Source organism: Suncus etruscus, chromosome 11 (genome assembly GCF_024139225.1).
Source record: "Suncus etruscus isolate mSunEtr1 chromosome 11, mSunEtr1.pri.cur, whole genome shotgun sequence".
Taxonomy (NCBI): domain Eukaryota; kingdom Metazoa; phylum Chordata; class Mammalia; order Eulipotyphla; family Soricidae; genus Suncus; species Suncus etruscus.
The window spans coordinates 87,336,253-87,358,933 of NC_064858.1; the positions used below are offsets into that span (position 1 = coordinate 87,336,253).

Consider the following 22,681-nt stretch of genomic DNA (forward strand, 5'->3'; position numbering starts at 1 on the left):
TGTCCCCGAATCCCAAAAAAGATAAGATGTTTCCAAGGTGAGCTCAATAAAAAGTTGCTACTTTTTTAAACTAAAATACTTAAGCATTCGATAGGTGTAGCTTCATAATTTAATTCCTAATTTAATTTCATTTCAATGAATGACTAATCCCAGAATCCTCAAGTTTGATACATCTATGATACATAAACACTGTTTATAATCCTGAAGGCCTCTTGGCTTTCATTATACATTTTTTTGAAGTGGTTCTTTGGTTTTTGTTTTTAGTGTTACACAGTAATGCATCATGGTGTAATCCTGGCCTGGCTGTAGGAGCCACATGGGGTGCAGGAGATCAAACCCTGTCAGGTACATGGAAGGCAAGCCCCCTCCTGCTGTACTATTTCTCAGGCATTTTGTTATTACGTTTCTTAGTCTCAGCAATTCTCTTTATTCTATTTTTTTTTTTTTTTTTTGGTTTTTGGGCCACACCCTGCGGTGCTCAGGGGTTACTCCTGGCTATCTGCTCAGAAATAGCTCCTGGCAGGCACAGGGGACCATATGGGACACCGGGATTCGAACCAACCACCTTTGGTCCTGGATCGGCTGCTTGCAAGGCAAACACCGCTGTGCTATCTCTCCGGGCCCATATTCTATTTTCTTTTTTTCTTTTTTTTTTTTTTTTGGTTTTTGGGCCACACCCATTTGATGCTCAGTGGTTACTCCTGGCTATGTGCTCAGAAATCGCCCCTGGCTTGGGGGGACCATATGGGACGCCGGGGGATCGAACCGCGGTCCTTCCTTGGCTAGCGCTTGCAAGGCAGACACCTTACCTCCAGCGCCACCTACCCGGCCCCATATTCTATTTTCTTAATCTCTGCCACTATGTCACCACATTGGGCTCATTATAGTAGGTAGGCACTGATATAAATGTGAATTTTAGGGGAGGTTTAGACCACACCGGCGGTGCTCAGGGGTTAATCCTTGCTCTGCATTCAGAAATCGCTCCTGCCAGACTCGGGGAACCATATGGGCTGCGGGGGATCGAACCCAGGTCCATCCCGGGTCGGCCTCATGCAAGGCAAATGCCTTACTGCTGTGCTATCACTTCGGCCCTATAGGTGAGAAATGAGCTGAGTAATTCTTTGTTTGTTTGTTTGTTATTGTTTGGGGGCTTACTCTTGTAATACCTCTGTCTGCACTAACAGTTGGGGGACCGAATGGAGTTCTAGGAATCGAACCTGGGTCAGGCAAGTTCGCAAGCGCCCGCTCACTGTACTGCAGTGCAAGTTCCAGAGCTGAGTCCTTTTTTTTTTTTTTTATGGGAAAAGAGAACCATTAATGAAAGCCTGTGATGAAAGTGACAACAGGTCCAAAGAACTTTGTATAGTGAGAGTCAAGAGAGCTAATTTTGATGAAGGTCTCTGGGGATGCCTATAGATACATACAATAAATTCTATTTATTATTATTTTATTAAGTATTATTTATTATTCTATAGAATGGGATTTATTTGATCAGGACTTCTTAGGGGGGAGTAAAAAGGGCTTCAGCTCTTTTCGCCTGACCCAGCATTTTTGCCCTGCCTACCGCGCCCCTCTCCCCTTGCCCTTGCCCCTCTCTTCTCCGCTCCCCGAGTTCTTCTCCCGCCTCCTAATCTGTCACTCTGCCCTTCACTCCTACTCACTCCGCCCGTCCCGGCAGATAACCACGCCCACAGACCCAACCCCCAATCAAGTATCGCCCCGCCCACATCTATTTCAGCCCCGCCCATACCTAGTCCGCCCCGCCCATCACCCCGCCCACCCACACGCCAACCTTCCTGACCCACACTCAAATAGCCACGCCCATACTCTAGCCCCGCCCCGCCCATAGCACCGCCCACAGGGCAGCCCTCCCCGTTCATCCTCGAATAGGCCCGCCCACACTTCAGATCCGCCCCGCCCACACTCTAGCCCCGCCCCGCCTACACGCCAATCCTCCCCGTCCATCCTCTAATAGCCCCGCCCACACTCTAGCCCCCGCCCCAGAACATTGCCCCGCCCACACTTTAGCTCCACCCATCCCTCGCCCCGCTCCGCTCCGCGCCCTCCGCCCCAGCGTCTGTCTTCCTTCCTCTCTGCCGGGCGCGGGCTGGGCCTAGAGGAGGTGTGGGCCGCTGGATCCCGCCTTACCTGGTCCCGATCGGAGAGGGGCCGGGGGTCGGCATGACTGGGGCTCCGGGAGAGCGTGCCCAGGGCCCCGAGGCGGGCGAGCAGCAGCCCCACGTCCCGTGCCAAGTGTTCCCCGAGCGGCAGGCTCAGGGGAACCCGAAGCCCAGGTTCCTCTCCAGCTTCTTCACCAACCACCAGAAGTGTCAGCTCATGCTTCTGAAAACGCTGCAGACAAGTAGGAGGTTGGGGGGTCTGCTGGCTTAGGGAGGGCAGGGCAGGAGGGCCGGGGTACCCCTTGGGCACCTCTCAAGCACCTACAGACTCAGCATTTTGGGACATGGGAGTGGGAGGCAGGGCCCCTTTTTCGGTTCTGTTGGGGAGGCCTGATCTTAGAATAAACCAGGGATCAGGCTTGGAGTTTGTCTTTTCTCCTGATTTCTTTGGATAATTGCAATGCCCGGCTTTTTCAAGTGCTGGTGAGACAGTTTCAAATGTCACCTGGATTAAGGCTTTACTGCCCGCTGGTAAAAGCCAAAGAGTTGCAAGTCTGCCCTTGATTTTGGGGAGGCTCTGAACCTTCATCTGAAATTAGAACCCCCTTGAAGTGGACTGACTGCGAAATCAGGTGTAGCTGACTCCCGTGCAAGTTTTTGGGGGAGAGTTTCTTAGAGGCACAGAATAAATAATAAAGACAAAGGACTTTGCAAGGGTTAGAGGCACAACCTGTGGACCAGTTTTTCTGCTGCATCCAGGGATCTGGCCCTAGAGATTTCTCACCTCTTGATTCTGAGAGACCTGCTAAGAAATGTCTAGAAAATCCTTTTCTTAAACATAACTTGTCCTAAAGTCGGGATACTAATGAATAGTTTCATAGTTCACTCTTTTATAGCTGTCAGTCATAGTGCAAATATCAACTACCCAAAGAGGTTCTAGCCTTTTTGACATTTATGTGCATATTCGGGACTTGAAGGAGGAAGGTGGAGAAAGAAAGGTACAGCGAAATTGACTTTTGTGCTAATAATGTTATTTGCACTAGGTTGCAGAAGGACAAAGGTGAATAAGTGTAAAATAAAAATCCACCGGTTCTGAGATCACTCCACACAATGTATCTCCAACCCCAGCCAGACAGGTCTGAAGCAGGATTGTGCATGAACCCAACCCAATAATCCAATAATCCAAACCTGGCTGAGGGTGAAATGCATGTAGTCTGGCAGTTTTCTACCTCATATGGAAAGCAAGCTGTCTGCCTGGACTGTCGTTTTTTTTTTTTTTTTATTGAGTACAGAGACCACCCCCCAGGTGGGGGAGTAAGGACAGATTATTCAGGCTATCTTGAGGTTTATATGTAAGACAATCTTTGTCTTTGTTTTGGGGAAAAACCAAGTTGTAAACAAACAGATACAAAGGAACCAGGGATGATATTTGTCTTGGGTGAAACCACAGGGTAAACAAACAGGTACAAAGAAACCTGGAATGGTCTTTGTTTTGGGTAAAACAAGGTGTACTCTAACAAGTAAGGACCCTAGCTTGAGATGTTTGGAAGTACATTGCAGTGGAAAAAAAACATGGACTGCTGATTTAGATAGGGATTCAAATTCTGCTCCTTGCTAGTGTGGAGGAATGGTTTAACTCTCTGATCCTTTCTAACCTTTTCGCAAGAAAAATGGGAGGACGAAGGGTAAAAATACCTCTTTTAGGTTGTGAGGAGGGCCAGCATATCAGGAGCTGAATACAGGGTAGCTCTTCTTACTGAGGAGGTGCCAAAAGTGGAGGAGGACTGTGAGGAGGGTGGGTAACAGGCCACAGCCTTCCAGGGGCAGATAGATGATATATATATGTAAATCAGTATTATCAATAATTACTTATGGTTTACACTTTTTTTTTTTTTTTGTTTTTTGTTTTTTGTTTTTGGGTCACACCCAGCGGTGCTCAGGGGTTACTCCTGGCTGTCTGCTCAGAAATAGCTCCTGGCAGGCACGGGGGACCATATGGGATACCGGGATTCGAACCAACCACCTTTGGTCCTGGATCGGCTGCTTGCAAGGCAAACGCCGCTGTGCTATCTCTTCTGGGCCCATGGTTTACAGTTTTTGCTGGGGAGGCTACACCTCTGGCTTTGTGCTCAGGAATCACTCCTGGAGGGCTCAGGATCATATGAGGTGCTGGGGATCGAATCTCAGTTGGCTCTGTGCAAGGCAAGCCCTCTATGACTATACTATCTCTCTATTATTGATTCTTCCTGTCTATACTTGTTAGATGGTATAGTTTAGCTAAAGAGGAAACCAACCTACACCTAATTTTCTCATTTCACAGTATTTTAATTTTTTTAAGTTAATGAAAGGGGCTGTAGTGATAGCACAGCAGGTAGGGCATATGCCTTGCACAAAGCCAACCTGGGTTTGATCCTTGGCATCTCCTAAGGTCCCCTGAGAACTACCAGGTGTAATTTCTGAGCACAGTATCAGGAGTAGTATCCCTGAGCACTGCCAGGTGGGGCCTCAAAATAAAAACAAGACAAATTATTTTGATTCATCTGTTTTACTTTCCATGGTTAACATATTTAGATATCCTTATATATTGCCATTTGGATAAAGTAATTGGTGTTGCTTTTTTCAGTTAGAATACTTAATTGACTCATGTCTTTTTAGATCCTTATGTCAAACTTCTCCTTGATGCTATGAAGCACTCTGGTTGGTAAGTAAGTCTTCTTGAAGTGTGTTCTATATTCTGATTGCTAAAGACCAAAACCTGAACAATTGGAATTACTTAAGATTTTTCACATCAGGCCTTGGAAAAACTCTGCATATGTAGGTGATAGTTGTATTGATTGGCTGTATTCTCTTCAGGCAGCCCTTGTTCCCTATGGACATCTCTGCTTTGTAATATTAAATTTCTACTTCTATTATTCACCTAGGCCCTAGTGACTTAGTAAGGACTTACTAAGGACTCTACTAATGGCTCTACTAAAATTTTACTTGTAAGTAATTACCAAACCTAACCTTTTCACTACCTCAGTCTCCACATTGTCATTAATGGACAAAAATTCATAACTTTTATTTTATTGGACTTTTTGGACCACACCCGGTGGTGCTCAGGGGTTATTCCTGGCTCTGCGCTCAGAAATTGTTCCTGGCAGGCTTGGGGGACCATATGGGATGCCGGGAATCAAACCCAGGTCAGTCCCAAGTCAGCTGTGTGCAAGACAAATTACCTCTGTGCTATCTCTCTGGCCCCAAAACAAACAAAAACCAAACCCCCCCCAAATTTCATAAAAAAATTATTTTTTTTTTGGGGTCACACCCGGCCATGCTCAGAGGTTACTCCTGGCTGTCTGCTCAGAAATAGCTCCTGCCAGGCACGGGGGACCATATGGGACACCGGGATTCAAACCAACCACCTTTGGTTCTGGATCAGCTGCTTACAAGGCAAATGCCGCTGTGCTATCTCTCCGGGCCCAAATTTCATACAATTTTATAAAATTCATAGAAATTCAAAAAGACTCTACTACATTAGGGTCTTCTAGGGATGGTTTAACTTTGAGAGGCTGAGAGAAAGTGATATCTAGGATCCTTTTACATTCTGGATCACAGGCAGGAATTCCAGCCTAATAACAGTATGATGTTAATATGTTTACCAGATGCCTATGGGATCAAGTCTTAGAATCTGAACTAGTATAAACTTTGCAGAGATAGTCTCCTTATTTTGAAGATGAGGGAATCTGAGTCCTGAAGTTGCTTTCCCAAAGTTTCTTTTTTTTTTTTTTTTTTTGGTTTTTGGGCCACACCCGGCGGTACTCAGGGGCCACTCCTGGCTGTCTTCTCAGAAATAGCTCCTGGCAGGCACGGGGGACCATATGGGACACCGGGATTTGAACCAACCACCTTAGGTCCTGGATCAGCTGCTTGCAAGGCAAACACCGCTGTGCTATCTCTCCGGGCCCTTCCCAAAGTTTCTTATGTGTTAGTTGTATGGAATTAAGTGAGGTAGATCTTCTCATTCTGGGTTGAGAGCTTGTTTCCCTGCCAACTGCTACTTCTATATGGTGTCTCTTTAACCTCTTCTTGCTTTTTTAGTGATGTTAAAAGAGAAAGACACTTTTCTTGTGAAGATTGTAATGGAAATGTCAGTGGAGGTTTTGATGCTTCAACATCTCAGGTAGGAGCTTTTTAAAAATTTTTGTTTGGGTGAGGGGAGGATTTTGACCATACCTGTAGATGCTCAGGGAATATTTTTGGTCTCTCCTAATGATGCTTGGGGAATTATATGTGGTGCCAGGGATTCAATATGGAGTGGACTGAGGAAATTAAATACAAGGCATATGTCTTTTCTCTTGTACTATCTATCTCTCTGGCCCCTCAGTAGGCATTTTTGCTAAATTATCTTTTTTTTTTCTTATTTCTTTGGCTTTTAAGCCACACCCAGTGGCTCTCAGGAGTCACTCCTGGCTCTTGTGCTTAGAAATCACTTCTGGCAGGCTTAGGGAATCTATGTAGTGTTGAGGATCAAATTTGGTTGGCTGCATGCAAGGCCTACCCACTGTGCTGTTTTTCTGGCCTCAAGACTCTTTAACATTTTTGGAGAAGAACTAGAGAACATAGACACAGTCAGTTACAAAATTGGAATTAGATCCAACTTTTTTTTCTTTTCTTTTTTTTTTTTTTGCCACACCCAGCAGTGCTCAGGGGGTTTATCTTGGCTCTGAACTCAGAAATTACTCCTGACAGATTCAGGGAACCATATGGAATATCGAGGTTCGAACCCGGGTTGGCTGTGTTCAAGGCAAACACCCTACCCACTGTGCTATTACTTAGCACTCCACACCTCTAAGTTAGGTCAAACTTTTATGTGGGTCTAGTTAGCTAAATGGTTACCAGAGGGATTGTGATACAATTGACTAAAAGGTGTCAGCAGATTTTATTTGAAAATTTTAAACCTTCTTTGTGGTAAAAATAAGACAGACAGATACTGTTGTCCAAAGCAGTGTAGCATGATCAAAGGGGGTATTTTAGGGAAGCAGAAGGTATATGTTGTCTTGTCCAACTGGAGTGCAGGAATGAGTGAGGGATGTAGAGAAATAGGGTGGAAAGCAAGATAAGCATATGGTGGGAGGCTTTGAGTAATAGGGACTAGAGATACAAAACAGCAGGTAGGATGCTTGTCCTATCTATGTGGCTGACCCAGGTTCCATCCCCTGAGCACTGCCAGGAGCAATTCCTGAGTACAGAGTCAGTAGTTACCCCTGAACATTGCTGGATGTGGCCCCCCAAAACCAAAAAATCAAATTAAATAAAAAAAGAACTGTACCTTATTATAGGAGAAATTATGTAAGTTTGAAAAATTTGAGTAGGGGAGTGATTTTTCTCATCTATAAAATATGGGTATCATAACTCATATAGAGTGACTATGAGAACAAATGAGCTCCCTCTTCTGAAGTGCTTATCAGGGTGGTTGGCCCAGAGTAAGCAGGCCCATGCTATTCACAGTTTTAGGTAATTGGAAGATCTTGATAGTGTTTTCCAGGTGAAAGGTGGGTTATGTCTTGGAATGAAGATGACATTAGAATATATAATTACATTTAGTTACAGTGAACTGTTTTCCGCTGAGAATTTTATAACTGCATTGATTATTTCTAGTTGTTTGGAAAAAGGGAAAAGAAATGGATAGAAGGAAAATAGCATAGGTATTAAGGATCTGGGTTTTAGAACTAGAGCTAAAATCTTAATTCCTCTGTTTAGTAGCTATGAAATCTAGGCAAGTTGTTTGTCTTGTTCTCATTTTCCTCTTTCATAAGCCCCTAATCGCAGTATCTATAGTTCTTTTTGTGAAAGTTAAATTACATTTTTTTATTGAATCACTGAGATACACAGTTACAAAGCTGTTGATGTGTTTTAGTCCTACAGTGTTCAAAAACTCAGTCCTTTACCAGTGTACATTTCTTGCTATCAGTGTTCCAATTTCTCTCATCCCCTATAACAGCAGATGCCCCTCTCTCTCTTTCTTCACTCTCTTACCTTTATTCTTTTAGGCACTATGGTTTGCAGTATTGTAGCATATCATTTTACCTTCTTTCAGCACCCAGTTCTTGGCCAGAGTGATGATTTCCAACTATTGTTGTCATAGTGATTCTTTCTCTGTCTGACCTGCATAACCCCCTCTTTGAGGTAGACTTCTTACCATGGACCAGTGCTCTGAGTTGCTATTGTTTTTGAATATTATTCACATACTACTTTGGTTTTTTTTTTTTAATATCCTGTGTATGAGTCTGATCATACTATGTCTGCCCCTCTCCCTCCAATTCACTTCACTCAGTATGATATTCTCCATGTCTAATCATGTATTGGCATTTTTTTTTTATTTTTTCCCTAATGGCTGCATAGTATTTCATTGTGTAGATGCACCATAGTTTCTTCATCTGTTCATCTTTCTTGGGCAGTTGGATTGTTTCCAGTTCTTAGCTACAATGAACAGAGGAGTACAGATGCCTTAATTGCATTATGTTTTTGGGAATGAGGTTGCATTGCTGAATTGTTGAGTTTCTGTTTTTTGATGGATGTCCATATTGTTTTCCAAAATGGCTGGAGCAGTTGACATTCTCACCAGCAGTAATGAGAGTCCTTTTCTCCCTATATCTGCTGTAGCAGTTGTTGTCGATTTTTTTCTGTGTGCTTGTCTCTATGATATGAGATGATAATCTCATTCTTGTTTTGATTTATCTCTCCCTGATGATTAATTATGTGGAACAATTTTTATGTGCCTTTTGGCCATTTGTCTTCTTCATTTTTTTTTTTTTAGTTTTTGGGCCATACCTGGTGGAGCTCAGTGGGTTACCTCTGGCTCTGCACTCAGAAATTTCTCCTGACAGGCTCTGGGGACCATATGAGATGCCAGGAATTGAATTGGGGTAGATGCTGGATCGGCTATGTGCAAAGCAAACATCCTACCCTTTATGCTATCGCTCTGGCCCTGTCTTTCTTTTTTGAAGAAGTTTCTAATCATCTCTTCTCCCCATTTTTGGATGGGGCTGGACTTTTTTTCTTGTAAAATTTTACCAGTACCTTGTATATCTTGGATCTTAATCTCTTCTCAGATGAGTGTTGGTCAAATGAGCTCTCCCATTCCATTTATATCCTGGTCATCATGGTCATACACCTGGTGGCGCTCAGGGGTTACTCCTGGCTCTGCACTTAGAAATCACTCCTGGTGGGTCAGGGAACCATATGAGATTGAACCTGGGTCGGCGGCATGCAAGGCAAATGCCCTATCAGCTGTGTTATCACTCTGGCCCTTAGTCACCTAATTTTAAGCCTTATATATGACATCCTTTGAGTTACTTGTAATATTTTGTAGTTTTATTAAATCATACCACATATTCTTCTACATATTCTACATATGTATTTATATTCTTTTGATCAAGATTGTGAGCCTTTCACTTGATGTCACTCCTGGTTTGCTAATTTTTACTGTTGAGTAATATTCCATTTATGTCTGTATACAGTTTGCCTTATCTATTATTGTTTCCAACTTTGGAACAAAGCTGCTGAGAATATTTTTCACCTTCTCTCAGTGCACAGGAGCAAGAATTCAGGGATATGCCTGGGAAGAGACTTGCTGGGTTATAAAGCATGCATTCACTTGGTTTTACAGATAATGCCAAACACTTTCTTCCCTGTTTCTAGTAAGTCACATTTTTTTTCTGATTGCTCCTATTGCTTACCTTCCACTAACAACCCTTAAATGATCAAGTCCCTTAATTCTTGATGCTAGCTCCCTTTTTCTTTATGTCTTAGGTGAGGGTGGGGGGACGACCCTATAGTGTTCAGGGCTTACTCCTGGCTCTGTACTCAGGGATCATTTCTGGTGGTGCTCAAGGAACCATATGTGGTACCTAGGATGGAATTAGGATTAACCACATCTTTCTACTATCTCTCTATACCTAATTTATTATTTATTTTATTTATATTTATTTACCCATTTACATTATAATTTAGGTAGTTACAATAGTATTAAAGCTTACTAATGTACAAAAATATTGTACTTCACTAACATTAAAATGCCTGCAACCCTCCATCACTGTCCCTCTGTAAGGCCCCAGTTCTTTTTTGGCTTTATTTATTTACATTTTTTTTGTTGATTTTTGGGCCATGTTTGGTGATGTTCAGGGGTTATTCTTGCCTTTGCACTAAAGAATTACTCCTGGTGGTGCTCAGAGGACTATATGGGATGCTGATGATCAAACTTGAGTTAGCCATGTGTAAGCACTCTACCTACTATACTGGTACTCTGGCCCATGAGGTCCCAGTTTAAATATTAAGCTCTGTTGCAGAGAAACCTTTTCCAACCTATAGAAATAGGTTAAGTATTAGGGGCTGGAGTGGTGGCACAAGTGGTAAGGCATCCGCCTTGCCTGAGCTAGCCTAAGACAGACTGCAGTTTGTCCCCTCAGCGTCCCATATGGTCCCCCAAGTGATTTCTGAGTACATAGCCAGGAGTAATTCCTGTGCGTCATAGGGTATGGCCCCCCCCAAAAAGAAAAGAATAGGTTAGGTATTATTATTGTATGTGCTGTTGATAACTTGAAATTTTCTTCATGAAAACTTTTATTGCCTGGACTTAAATAGTTGGTAAATATTATAAAGCTACTAATAGAGGTTATTAATTATTAATTAGATAAATACATATATAAAAATACATTGCACATGGATTGGGGAGATAGCTCAAAGGACTGGAGCTTTGCATGCAGAGATCCAAGTTTGATTATGGCATTGCTTGGGTGTCTGACCACCAAGCCAGGAGTAGGTCTTGAGCATGTATGTAGACATGATCAATATTGTCAAAGCCCACTCAGGGACACCAAATGTAATCAGTCAGATCCAGGAGCGAGAGGGGGAAGAAAAAAGAGAGAGAGAGAGAGACAGAGAGACAGAGAGACAGAGAGAGAGACAGAGAGACAGAGACAGAGACAGACAGACAGAGACAGAGAGAGACAGACAGAGACAGAGACCAGGCTTCCCCTTCCTGAGCCAGTTGACAGTTACAGAGGGTGGGTCCAAGTCCATTGACAGTTACAGGGGAGTGTTTTATTGCATCCCTCCTTTAAAGATATAGTAATATTTATATAGTAGCATCACATAGTAAGCATACAAAAATGCTAGCTGTTATTACTTACTATTTTTCTTCTAGGATCCTGCTCACTACTTTTTGCACTTTTTTCTGAAGGTTCTTCTGAGAACTTTTCTTGGCAGTTCTAGTAGAATGGGACACTGGTGGTGATTCATTGCTCCTTCTAAAAGATAATAAGAATTGTTTTACATAAAGTCTCATTTAATTCTCAAAATAAGGTAGCCATTCTCTCCTTTTCATTTATGAGGAAATAAGACATCATTCAGAAACTTTCCCAGCCATCATCAAGTCAGTAAGGAATGGGGTTGGAATTTTAACCTATCTGCTTTATTTCAAAACCCACTCTTTTTTTACTATAGTGTTGTAAAGTCCAAGACCAACTGGTTTGCTAATTAGGCAGGTATTTGAATAAAGGTCTTTAAGTGCTATTATGTTAAGAGAGAGGAGAAAGCAGAAGTTAGTCATTGGGGAAGGCTTAATGGAGCAAGTATAGTTAGGACCTTTGCTAGATGGTGGGTGTGGTTGATGGCTAAGAGAAGGGGGAGCAGGTAAACCTTTTATATATGAGAGAAGATAGAATTGATGAGAAATGAGAATGGATTTTTATAAATAACAGAACTGCTTTTATCTTTGTGTCTACTAGATTGTTTTGTGCCAGAATAATATTGGTAATCAGGCTCATATGAACAGAGTGGTGACCCATGAACTCATTCATGCCTTTGACCACTGTCGTGCTTATGTCGACTGGTTTACCAATGTCAGACATTTGGCCTGCTCAGAGGTGAGTTTTATTGTGGAAGACATATTTGTTCTCCCTAGAACATTCTGTTTGGGGGACATTTATTTAAGTGTAACTTATTCTCTTTTCTTACTGTACTGTCATAGTTCCATGTTATCTTGAACTTTCATTTTTAACTATTGACTAGAATATAATTTTTTTTTTAGTTTTTCGGGCCACACCCGTTTGATGCTCAGGGGTTACTCCTGGCTAAGTGCTCAGAAATTGCCCCTGGCTTGGGGGGACCATATGGGACGCCGGGGGATCAAACTGCGGTCCTTCCTTGGCTAGCGCTTGCAAGCAGACACCTTACCTCTAGAGCTACCTCGCTGCCCCAGAATATAATTTTTGAGATATAGGAGACATTTTTTTTTGAGGGGTTACATCTAGTGGTGCTCAGATCTTACTCCTGACTCTGTGCTCAGGAATCACTCCTGGCAGACTGGGAGGATTATATAGAGAATCCTGGGGATCAGATCTGGGTCAGCTTTATGCAAGGCAAATGCCCTACCTACTATATTATTGCTCTGTCCCCAAGAAAACGCAGTTTAAAAGTGTCTTTTTAGGGCCCGGAGAAATAGCACAGCGGTGTTTGCCTTGCAAACAGCCGATCCAGGACCAAAGGTGGTTGGTTCGAATCCCGGTGTCCCATATGGTCCCCTGTGCCTGCCAGGAGCTATTTCTGAGCAGACAGCCAGGAGTAACCCCCGAGCAACGCCGGGTGTGGCCCAAAAACCAAAAAAAAAAAAAAAGTGTCTTTTTAGAATTGTCTTAAATCCTAATAAATGTGTCAGTGATTATGACAATAAACTATTATATGGAATAAATGATACCATATGAAAAGAATAGTTAAAATAGTTAATAGTTAATATTTACTGATACCTGTGTTCTTCATTATTGTTTATAGATTTTTGTTTTTGTTTTTTTGTTTTTGTTTTTTTTTGGGGCCACACCCGTTTGATGCTCAGGGGTTACTCCTGGCTAAGTGCTCAGAAATTGCCCCTGGCTTGGGGGGACCATATGGGACGTCGGGGGATCGAACTGCGGTACTTCCTTGGCTAGCGCTTGCAAGGCAGACACCTTACCTCTAGCGCCACCTCACCGGCCCCTATAGATTTTTCTTTACTCTTCATAGTGATTCCTGTTTTATATATTGTAGAAAATCATATAGTTATTTAGATTTCATGGTTAGTGTCAGAATTACACCCGTGGTCCTATCTGGTTTGTTGCACTACATCCATTCCTAGTTCTAGAATAAAACATTTAGTATTCAAAATTTAATATAACATATCTTTATTATTAAGTGCTTTGGATTGCTCTTAAAAAGTATATATGTATGTCTCTGCTCCAAAAGAATGTGCATTTTATTAATTTTAAATTGTAGTGTGCTGAGATGGTAACAAAAAAAATAACAAAATTTAAATGTGGGGGTCAAGGAGATAGTTCATGGTGAAAGTGCTTGCCTTGCACATGACCAACCTGGGTTCAATTCCTGGCACCCCATATGGCGCCCCAAATATCACAGGAATGTTTCTTGAGCCCAGAGCCTGGCGTAATTCCAGGGTACTGCTGGGTGAGGCCCCAAAATCAAAACAATTGGAGGCCATAGTGGTGGTGCAAGTGGTAGGGCATTTACCTTGCTATGTGCTAACCTAGAATGGACCGTGGTTCAATGCCCTGGTATTCCATATGGACCCCTGAGCCAGGAATGATTTCTGAGTGCATAGCCAGGAGCAACCCCGATCAGGACAGGCAGTGGCCCAAAAACCAAAAAAAAAAAAAAAAAAAAAAAAAAAAAAAAGAACCAAAAACAAAACAAACAAAAAATCAAAACTATTAAATGTTTACTTTATATCTTAGAATTTTTTTCCTTGAAATTAATAAGGAGTCCCACTGCATCTAGTTATAAGTCACGTTATTTGTAGAGTGGTTATTTTTAATAGTTTTATTTAATAAAGCTCTCAGATATTATGAGGAGTGGAATTATATTACTCTAGAAATAATAAGAACTGGGTCATTCTGTTTGCAATGAATTTGGAAAATTATGGCCAGGTTGGTTATAGAATATTTGTGGAATATCTGTGGATATTTTCAAGATTTTAATCTATTAATGCTACTCTTTCCCTTTAAAAATATAGTGCAGAAAATATGTCCTACTTTTAGATTGTTAAGTTCATAATAAATCCAGTTTGAGATATTCTTGATTCTTTGGGCTTTGTATGACTTAATTTTTTTTTATAGGGCATATAAGGCCCTGGAAGTTATGAATTTATATGGGTTTAAGGGAAGGTCCAAGAAAATGTCAATAATTTGACCTTGTGTAGGGAGGTTCATATGCTAAATACAAATTTTCTAGTTTTTTTTTTTTTTTTGGGCCACATCCGGCGGTACTCAGAGGTTACTCCTGGCTGTCTGCTCAGAAATAGCTCCTGGCAGGCACAGGGGACCATATGGGACACCGGGATTCGAACCAACCACCTTTGGTCCTGGATTGGCTGTTTGCAAGGCAAACACCGCTGTGCTATCTCTCCGGGCCTCTAGTTTTCTTTTTTTTTGGCCACACTCAGGGGTTATTCCTGGCTATGAGCTCAGAAATCACTCCAGGCCTGGGGGACCATATGGGACTCCGGAAGATCAAACCGCAGTTCGTCCTAGGCTAGCGCAGGAAAGGCAGATGCCTTACCACTTGCGCCACCACTCCATCCCCTGATTTTTCTAGTTTTAAGCTCACAATGGAAATTCATTTTGTAGAACTTTGGAATGATACTTTCTTGATGGGGCTATAGAGATAGTTCCAAGGTTAAGGCATTTGGCTTGCTTATGACTGATTTGGTTCTGTCCCTGGCACAACTATTTATTCCTGAGCCCTGTCAGAGTAAGATCTGAGCTTTCTGGGTGTGACCAAAAACAAAAACCAACAATCAAGAAAATAAAAAAGGAGAAAATAATACTTCCTTGAAATTCTTGTAGTAATTTCTAAAAGAGTTTGTATAGTATAGAAAGCATGGGCTTTGCTAGTGGGGTCTAATTTTCTTACTTTTGGTTGTAGAAGAAATTAATTTTATCAGTTAATCTGTACTGTAAAGTTTTGATAATTTTTTTATAAGCAATTGAACCCCTGCTCAGTGTAGAATTGTTCAGCCTAGTTCATGCATATCTGCTATTTTTTTTAAAAAGAACTTTCTGAGATGATAGAATTAAAAAAATGCATAAAACTGCCATATTACTCAGTTTTTTGTAAAATGTTAATTTTATTTTTTTTCTTGCAGTTTAACAAGTTAGTTGCTATAAATGTCTGGAGTGTAAGCTTTTATGTTTTTTTCATTTACTTCTCTCTTGTCATAGGTTCGAGCTGCTAACCTTAGTGGAGACTGTTCACTTATTAATGAAGTATTCAGATTACATTTTGGATTAAAACAACACCATCAGGTAAAAATTAACATATGAAGTCATCTACTCTCAGAGGAGTGCTCTGAGTGGAAATAATAAAGAGGGGCCAGAGAAATAGCATGGAGGTAAGGCATTTGCCTTGCATGCAGAAGGACGGTGGTTCAAACCCTGGCATCCCATATGTTCCCCCGAGCCTGCCAGGGGCAATTTCTGAGCGTAGAGCCAGGAGTGACCCCTGAGTGCTGCCGGGTGTGACCCAACCCCCCCAAATGATGGGCCACAGTAATAGCACAGTGTTTGCCTTGCACACGGCTGACCCATGATGGACCTGGGTTCAATCCCCAGCATTGCATATGGTCCCCTGAGCCTGCCAGGAGTGATTTCTGAGTGCAGAGCAAGGAGTAAACCTTGAGCTCTGCCGGGTGTGGCCCAGAAACAAACAGAAATGATAAATACATTTAATATTTGAAATTTAAAATAACTGTCTATATGAAAGAATGCATATACACATATATAAAAGTAAATTTGACTTAAACAGTACCCATAATTTTACCTTATAATTTACAATTATGGGCAAGAGTTTGTGGGTTTTTGGTGCTGGGGATTGAATCCAGGTCTTTGTAGCTGTGAAGTATGTCCTTACTCTAGGTTGTATTCTTAGTCCCTACTGCTTGAAAAATTGGAAAGTGTTATGATATCATTCTGAGGACCCTTTTGGATGGGAATAGTTAAGGTCTGAAAGTGAAATCATAGCTTATTTTTCTTGTTTCCTGTAGTCCTGGTTTTATATTTTGAAACCATTACAGTGTTATTATTATTTTTTGGGTGGCTAGCCCCAGTTGTGCTCAGGGTTTACTTCTGGCTCTGAATTCAGGGACCCTTCCTGATGTTGCTTGCTGGACCTTATGGGGTACTGGGGTTTGAACCAGGTCAGCTACATGCAAAGCAAGCATCCTACCCACTCTACTATTTTTCCAGCCTACAACCAAAGTGTTATTCTTGGACAAAAAATATCTCTCAGAATAGATACTGTGTTGCAGCATAGTTTTGGCCATGTATTTGAGCACTTTTAAAAAGGCTGTATAAAGGGATAAAAATGCTTTGGATTGGTACAGTCTTGCTTTATGGTGAACTGAGCTCAGAGGGAATGTATAAGTAAAACAAAAACAATAGTTGGATGATCCTGCATGAAACTTTTGTTTTGTTTGTTTTAGTTTTTGAGTTACACCTGAAAGTGCTTAGGGATTTCTCCTGCTTAGTGCTGCTGGTAGTAATCGGGGTCAAAAGACTATATGTGGTGCCAGGCATTAAGTCTGTGTCATAGCACAGTGGTAGGGCATTTGCCTTGCACGTGTGGCTGACCCAGGATGAACACGGGTTCGATTCCTGGCATTCTATATGGTCCCCAAGCCAGGAGCGATTTCTGAGCACAGAGCCATGAGTAATCCCTGAGCACCACCCAGTGTGGCCCCAAACCAAAAAACCAAAAAAACTAATCCTGGGCCGGGAAGGTGGCGCTAGAGGTAAGGTGTCTGCCTTACAAGCGCTAGCCAAGGAACGGACCGCGGTTCGATCCCCCGGCGTCCCATATGGTCCCCCCAAGCCAGGGGCGATTTCTGAGCACATAGCCAGGAGTAACCCCTGAGCGTCAAACGGGTGTGGCCCAAAAACAAAAACAAAAACAAAAACAAAAAAACCAATCCTGTATCAGCAGCATGCAGTGGATGTGCCTTATCCACTGTACCATCTCTCTGGCCCCAGTCCTGCTAGAAAAGTTTGAAGATCTATGATAGATAGAAGTACAGAACTAATGGACTGACTGATGTTTGACCACAGAATCTTAGGGGCTTTGTGCCTATATCTCCTTGCCCTTGGAGTTTATTTATTATTTAATTATTTACTATTTAATTGGTTCCACCCAAGTGGTGCTCAGAGGGCTTGGTTGCTTTTCCAGGTGGTTAGTTCTTGGCCTTAGAATACTGGAGTCCATGTGGTGCATGCTAATGATTGAACCTAGCCCAGCATATGTGTTGAGTAATTTAGATTGAGGAACATTGGTCTATATTTAATATATTTCCTGACAATTTATTATTACTATGCATTTTCAAATCAATTATTTTATTGAAGTATAAAGATTTTCAATAGTGTTGACATTATTGTTTATACTTGTTGTGCTCCTACATTATGCCCATCATCAGAATGTCATTATCTCTCTACCATTATCCAATTTCCCGAGCCCTCTTTTCCCCTTTTCATTCTCATTCACAGTTCTGTTGGCAATTGCAGATTGCATTTTCCTTGCCTTGTTTATTTATACTCCACATAAGAGTAAGATCATCTAGTTTCTTTTTCTTTCTAACTCACTTCACTTAGAATGACCACATCTAGTTCCATCCAAGTTGCAGCATAGTACAAGATTTTATCTTTCCTCATACTATTACTATTAATATTAATTATGACTAATGTATTCTCATGCATTACTATTCTATTAGTATACTATTTCTGTATCTAATAGTTTATTAATACTGTTGTGTATATATACGCCACAGTTTCTCTTCCTTTATTTTTTATTTGGTTTTTAGGCCACACCTGGCAGTGCTCAGGGGTCACTCCTGGCTCTGTGCTCAGAAATTGCTCCTGGTGGGCTCAGGGGGACCATATGGAATGCCAGGAATTGAACCCAGGTTTGTCCTGGGTCAGCTGTGTGCAAGGCAAATGCCCTACCGCTGTGCTATTTCTCCGGCCCCTACCACAGTTTCTTTATCCATTCATCTGTTGATGGATACTTAAGGTTTTTTCTGAATCTTGGCTATTGTAAATAATGGTACAATAAAGCTAAGTGTGCATATGTCCTTTTGAATAAATGTTTTTAGTGTTTCTGTTATATTCAGTATTAGTGAACATATCATGCTGGCCTGAGTGAAGTGAAACTGGGAACATGCAGAGAAAAAGTAAATGATTGACAGGATGTACAACATCCAGTGGTCAGCTGTTTTTCAAGAAAAGGTTGAATGTCATTTTTTGGGATAAAAAATGGATTTAAACTATATGAAAATTGGAAAGGCAGTGTCTTTTGCTTCTTAAAGTATTTAGAATACTGACAAATTCTAGTCTATTACTGTATTACAATAGGTAAATTATTATTTTTATATTTATTATTTTTAAAAATATAAATAACTTTATTTAAAGATCATAAATCACATAGTTGACATAGTTTATTTATTTATTTATTTATTTATTTATTTATTTGGTTTTTGGGTTACTCCTGGCTCTATGCTCAGAAATTGCTCCTGGCAGACTCAGGAGACCATATGGGATGCCGGGACTCGAACCACTGACCTTCTGCATGCAAGGCAAGCACCTTACCTCCATGCTATCTCTCCCACCCAACATAGTTTATTGTAATACATTAATTTCCAGGTAAGTGGAGTGAAATTATTAAAAAAAGAAACAAGAATGAAAAATAGTTCAGCAACAAGAAAATTTGTGAGAATTATTGTGTCTCGCAATGAGGTCATTAAGTCATTGTCAGAGGCTTATTAAGCTATTGATGCTAGTTAATCAACCTGTTACCTCTTTTGTTTCTGAACATTAAGTGGCTTCAGACACACTGGTATCTAAATTAGTGGGTTCCTGTTGGATGACAGTACTAAAAGGGGTTGTTGTGCCATGTAGCCAGGCAGTCCAGGAATTCCAAGCACTATTGCTGAGATTGTGACTTTTGTGGGGTGTGCTTTTAGCTGTCAGGCCTGAGGGGAGAAAAAAAGGTGTGGGGGGTACCCATATACACTTACCAAAAGTCCTGTTGATGTCAGTTCAAATACTGGCATACCTGGAGTTTTGCTCAGATTATTGTCTCTGCAGAGAACCATAGATAAGTGGTGAGGTAGGGCATTGGCAAAGTGACACTTATGAGTGATGGGGACAGCAGGCATGGCTTGGGCAGAGCGGTGACTGGGCCTTCCTCTTCCTTTCTAATCGCCCTTTGAGATTGCCAGCTTTCAGCTGCATGGCTGGTGTATCCACGATTTTTCATGGTTGGTTTACATCTCTTTCGAGAATAGATTGAATCTATGGAACTGGCCAAATGCAGACATGGTGACTATGTTCGTGGAGCATGTTTTCTGTAAATTATTATTATTATTAAGATATTTATTTATTTATTTATTTTTGGGTCACACCTGGCAGCGTTCAGGGGTTACTCCTGGCTTTACACTCAGAAACCGCTCCTGGCTGGCGCGGGGGGACCATATGGGATGCCGGGATTCAAACCGATGACCTTCTGCATGAAAGGCAAACGCCTTACCTGCATGCCATCTCTCTGGCCCCTAGATATTTATTTATTTAGGTTTTTGAGCCACATCCCAGTGGTGCTCAGAGGTTACTCCTGGCAGGCTCAGGGGACCATATGGAATGTTGGGAATCGAACCTGGGTTCGTCCTGGGTCATCGGCATGCAAGCCAAACACCTTACCGCTATGCTATCACTCCAGCCCCTATAAATTATTATTATTATTTATAAATATATAATTTTTATTTTAGTCATAGTGGCTTACATATCTTTCACAGTAATATTTTAGGTACATATTAACATTGAATCGGGAATTCCTATCACCAAATTTGTCCTCCCTCCACCCCCCATTCCCATCTTGCATCCCATATTCCCCCCTCACCCCTCAGGCTGCAGGCTGCTAGAATGAGTGGGTCCCGCTTGCCTAGCTTACTACTTAGTGATCATACAACTGTTTGGTCTTGGTACCCTCCATTATTTCCCCCTCTATTTGAGAAGCAGAACTAGATAGTTCAAGTTATGTGGTTTTGGTTGAAGAAAAGCAATAAAATGGGGTAAAAATCAAATAAGCCAAAATGGGTGGAGTCCTTCTAGAGGCTCTCAACCTCAGTTTGAGAGAGGAAAGGGGAAAAAAGAATTGAAACACCACAACAATACAAAAAGAAATATCAAATAAAATATCCAGTGAGTACTACAGCAATAAAGACAAGCACCACATAATAGCCACGGTCCTGAAATAAAAACATGACAGAGCGCAAAAAGGAAAAAAAAGAAAAAAAATGGAGACAACTTCAATATCCACACCAAAACAAAGAAGTAAAATAAATAAATAAATAAATAGATAGATAAATAAATAAAAAAGATTATTTTATGCTTTTATTTTTTCCTGCATAGGCACAGTAACTATTGGGGACATTATAGAGGGAATTCCCTTGGCCTAAGAGATACAGGGTTACTCCACTCGTGAAGTATACTGTCATGGGATTAACTGTAGACTCCTTTCATGTTCATTTACTCTCCCCTCGGTGCTTTTGTGGTGTATAGAAGACTTCTGCTCTGTCATGGGTAGTAAAATCAGACCTCTGTATCTAGAGGTGCTGCCGGGTGTGACTCTAAAACAAAAACAAAATACAATCAGAATATTACTATTATTATTATTTTATTATTATTATTATTATTATTGTTTTTTGGATTACACCTGGCAGCGCTCAGGGTTTACTCCTGGCTCTATGCTCAGAAATCGCTCTTGGCAAGCTCGAGGGACCATATGGGATGCCGGGATTTGAACTACTGTCCTACATGCAAGGCTAACGCCCTACCTCCATGCTATTTATATGGCCCCAGAATCTTATTTTTATAGATTTTTTAGTGCTATTTCACATTGAGAGGAACTGTTTCATAGACACTGTCTGGAACTTCAGAGAATGCTACTTTTGTCAATGAAGAAGATGAGAAAATGGAAGAGATTTTATTTATATCTAAATAATTGGAACTGTACTAGCATGCTCTATAATGTAACAATCTGAGGAATTTTTTGGTTTGTTTTTGGTCTTTACCTGGGGTTGCTCAGGGTCTCTCCTGGCTCAGAGCCCAGGAATCAGCATTCTGAGCCTGGCAGGCTCAGGAGATCATATGGGGTACAGTGGATGCAGGGTTGGCTGTGTACAAGGCAAGCATCCTTCCTGCTGTACTATCTCTCTAAGCCTCTGAGGAAATTCATTTTATTTGTGGTTTTGACACAGTGAAAAATATTACCGTATGATTACATTTTCACATAAACTTACAGCCATTTATACTTTTCTTTCTCTTTAGGCTTGTGTTCGAGACAGAGCTATTCTTTCTATTTTGGCTGTTAGGAATGTAAGCAAAGAAGTAGCTCAAAAGGCTGTTGATGAAGTGTTTGAATCTTGTTTCAATGACCACGAACCTTTTGGAAGGATCCCACATAACAAGACTTATGCAAGATATGCTCATAGAGATTTTCAAAACCGTGACCGATATTATTCAAATATATGAAGATAGTGATATTTGAATTACAGAAATTCAATGATCATGAAGAAAATCAATTCTAAAGCAGCCAAAAGTATAAAACGTGAAATATTATAGTTGGAACGGAAGATACTGATTTTTAGCATCAGAAAAGGTAACTGGTAAGAGAAAATGAACCTGCCTTAAACTGCAAGGCAAAAATGTATCTTTGTAGGTAACTCTGGTATATTAGGCAAATAAATGACATTTTTATATTTTCTACAAAATGCTGTATTTTTTTTTTAATGATTGAACTGTTATTTATATAGTTTCAGGTATTCCAATATTAATCCTACCACCAGTATGGCCTTCCCTTCACAAATATCTTCAGTTTCCCACCCATGCCCCCAAAGTCTGCTCCCTTAGCAGGCACAAAATAATTTGATATTGCTTGTTACAATATATATCTCATAATGGTGTTACTAAAGTGACTAAGGATTTACTTATTCATTGGGTGCAACTTGAGCCTTCTACATTATTATTTTCACTCTCTGATCTTCATGGGTTTCTCTGCAATTTCCCTATCTAATTTGCTGTGCTCCTCCTGCGTTGCCAGTACTGAAATTTGGTGAAGTTGCATGGCCAAATATGTTCTCCAGGAGTTAAGAACTAGGATGATTCAGCATCTTGGCATCTTTTCAAGATTCATTGTAAATCCTTTGTTGGGTGTTTGTGAATCCACGAACAGTCCCCAGAATGAGAAATTACTTCCCATCCCCTTGTCCCCATTTGGGGGGAGACCTTGGTAATATTTATCTGCAGCAAATAATAATCCACACAGACAAGAAGGTTAGGGTGTAGAAGATTGGGGGGGAGGGGAAGGGAGGGAGGGAAGGAGGGGAAGAGAGAGAGAGAGAGAGAGAGAGAGAGAGAGAGAGAGAGAGAGAGAGAGAGAGAGAGAGAGAGAGAGAGAGAGAGAGAAGAGAGAGAGAGAGGGAGAGGAGAGAG

At 41.2% G+C, this 22,681-nt stretch overlaps 1 protein-coding gene across 3 annotated transcripts; it reads left to right on the forward strand.

Annotated features, from left to right (window-relative positions):
* The first annotated feature begins 2,097 nt into the window (after positions 1-2,097).
* ATP23 (ATP23 metallopeptidase and ATP synthase assembly factor homolog) lies at positions 2,098-21,929 on the forward strand. Of its 3 annotated transcripts, none has more exons than XM_049783093.1 (6): positions 2,098-2,362; positions 4,776-4,821; positions 6,201-6,282; positions 11,891-12,028; positions 15,371-15,454; positions 21,518-21,929. In XM_049783093.1, the coding sequence occupies exons 1-6, from the start codon at positions 2,182-2,184 to the stop codon at positions 21,719-21,721; spliced, it is 735 nt and encodes a 244-aa protein (XP_049639050.1). In that variant the 5' UTR covers positions 2,098-2,181; the 3' UTR covers positions 21,722-21,929. The 3 variants fall into 3 exon arrangements, with proteins under 3 accessions (XP_049639050.1, XP_049639051.1, XP_049639052.1); XM_049783094.1 differs by having other exon boundaries at positions 2,335-2,369; XM_049783095.1 differs by lacking the exon at positions 2,098-2,362 and adding an exon at positions 3,079-3,180.
* The last annotated feature ends 752 nt before the right edge of the window (positions 21,930-22,681 follow it).

Coding starts and splice junctions, on each gene's coding strand:
- ATP23 (XM_049783093.1), top strand. CDS start 2,182: ATGACTGGGGCTCCGGGAGAGCGTGCCCAGGGCCCCGAGGCGGGCGAG. Junction 4,822..6,200: donor GCTATGAAGCACTCTGGTTG/GTAAGTAAGTCT, acceptor TTGCTTTTTTAG/TGATGTTAAAAGAGAAAGAC. Junction 6,283..11,890: donor TTGATGCTTCAACATCTCAG/GTAGGAGCTTTT, acceptor TGTGTCTACTAG/ATTGTTTTGTGCCAGAATAA.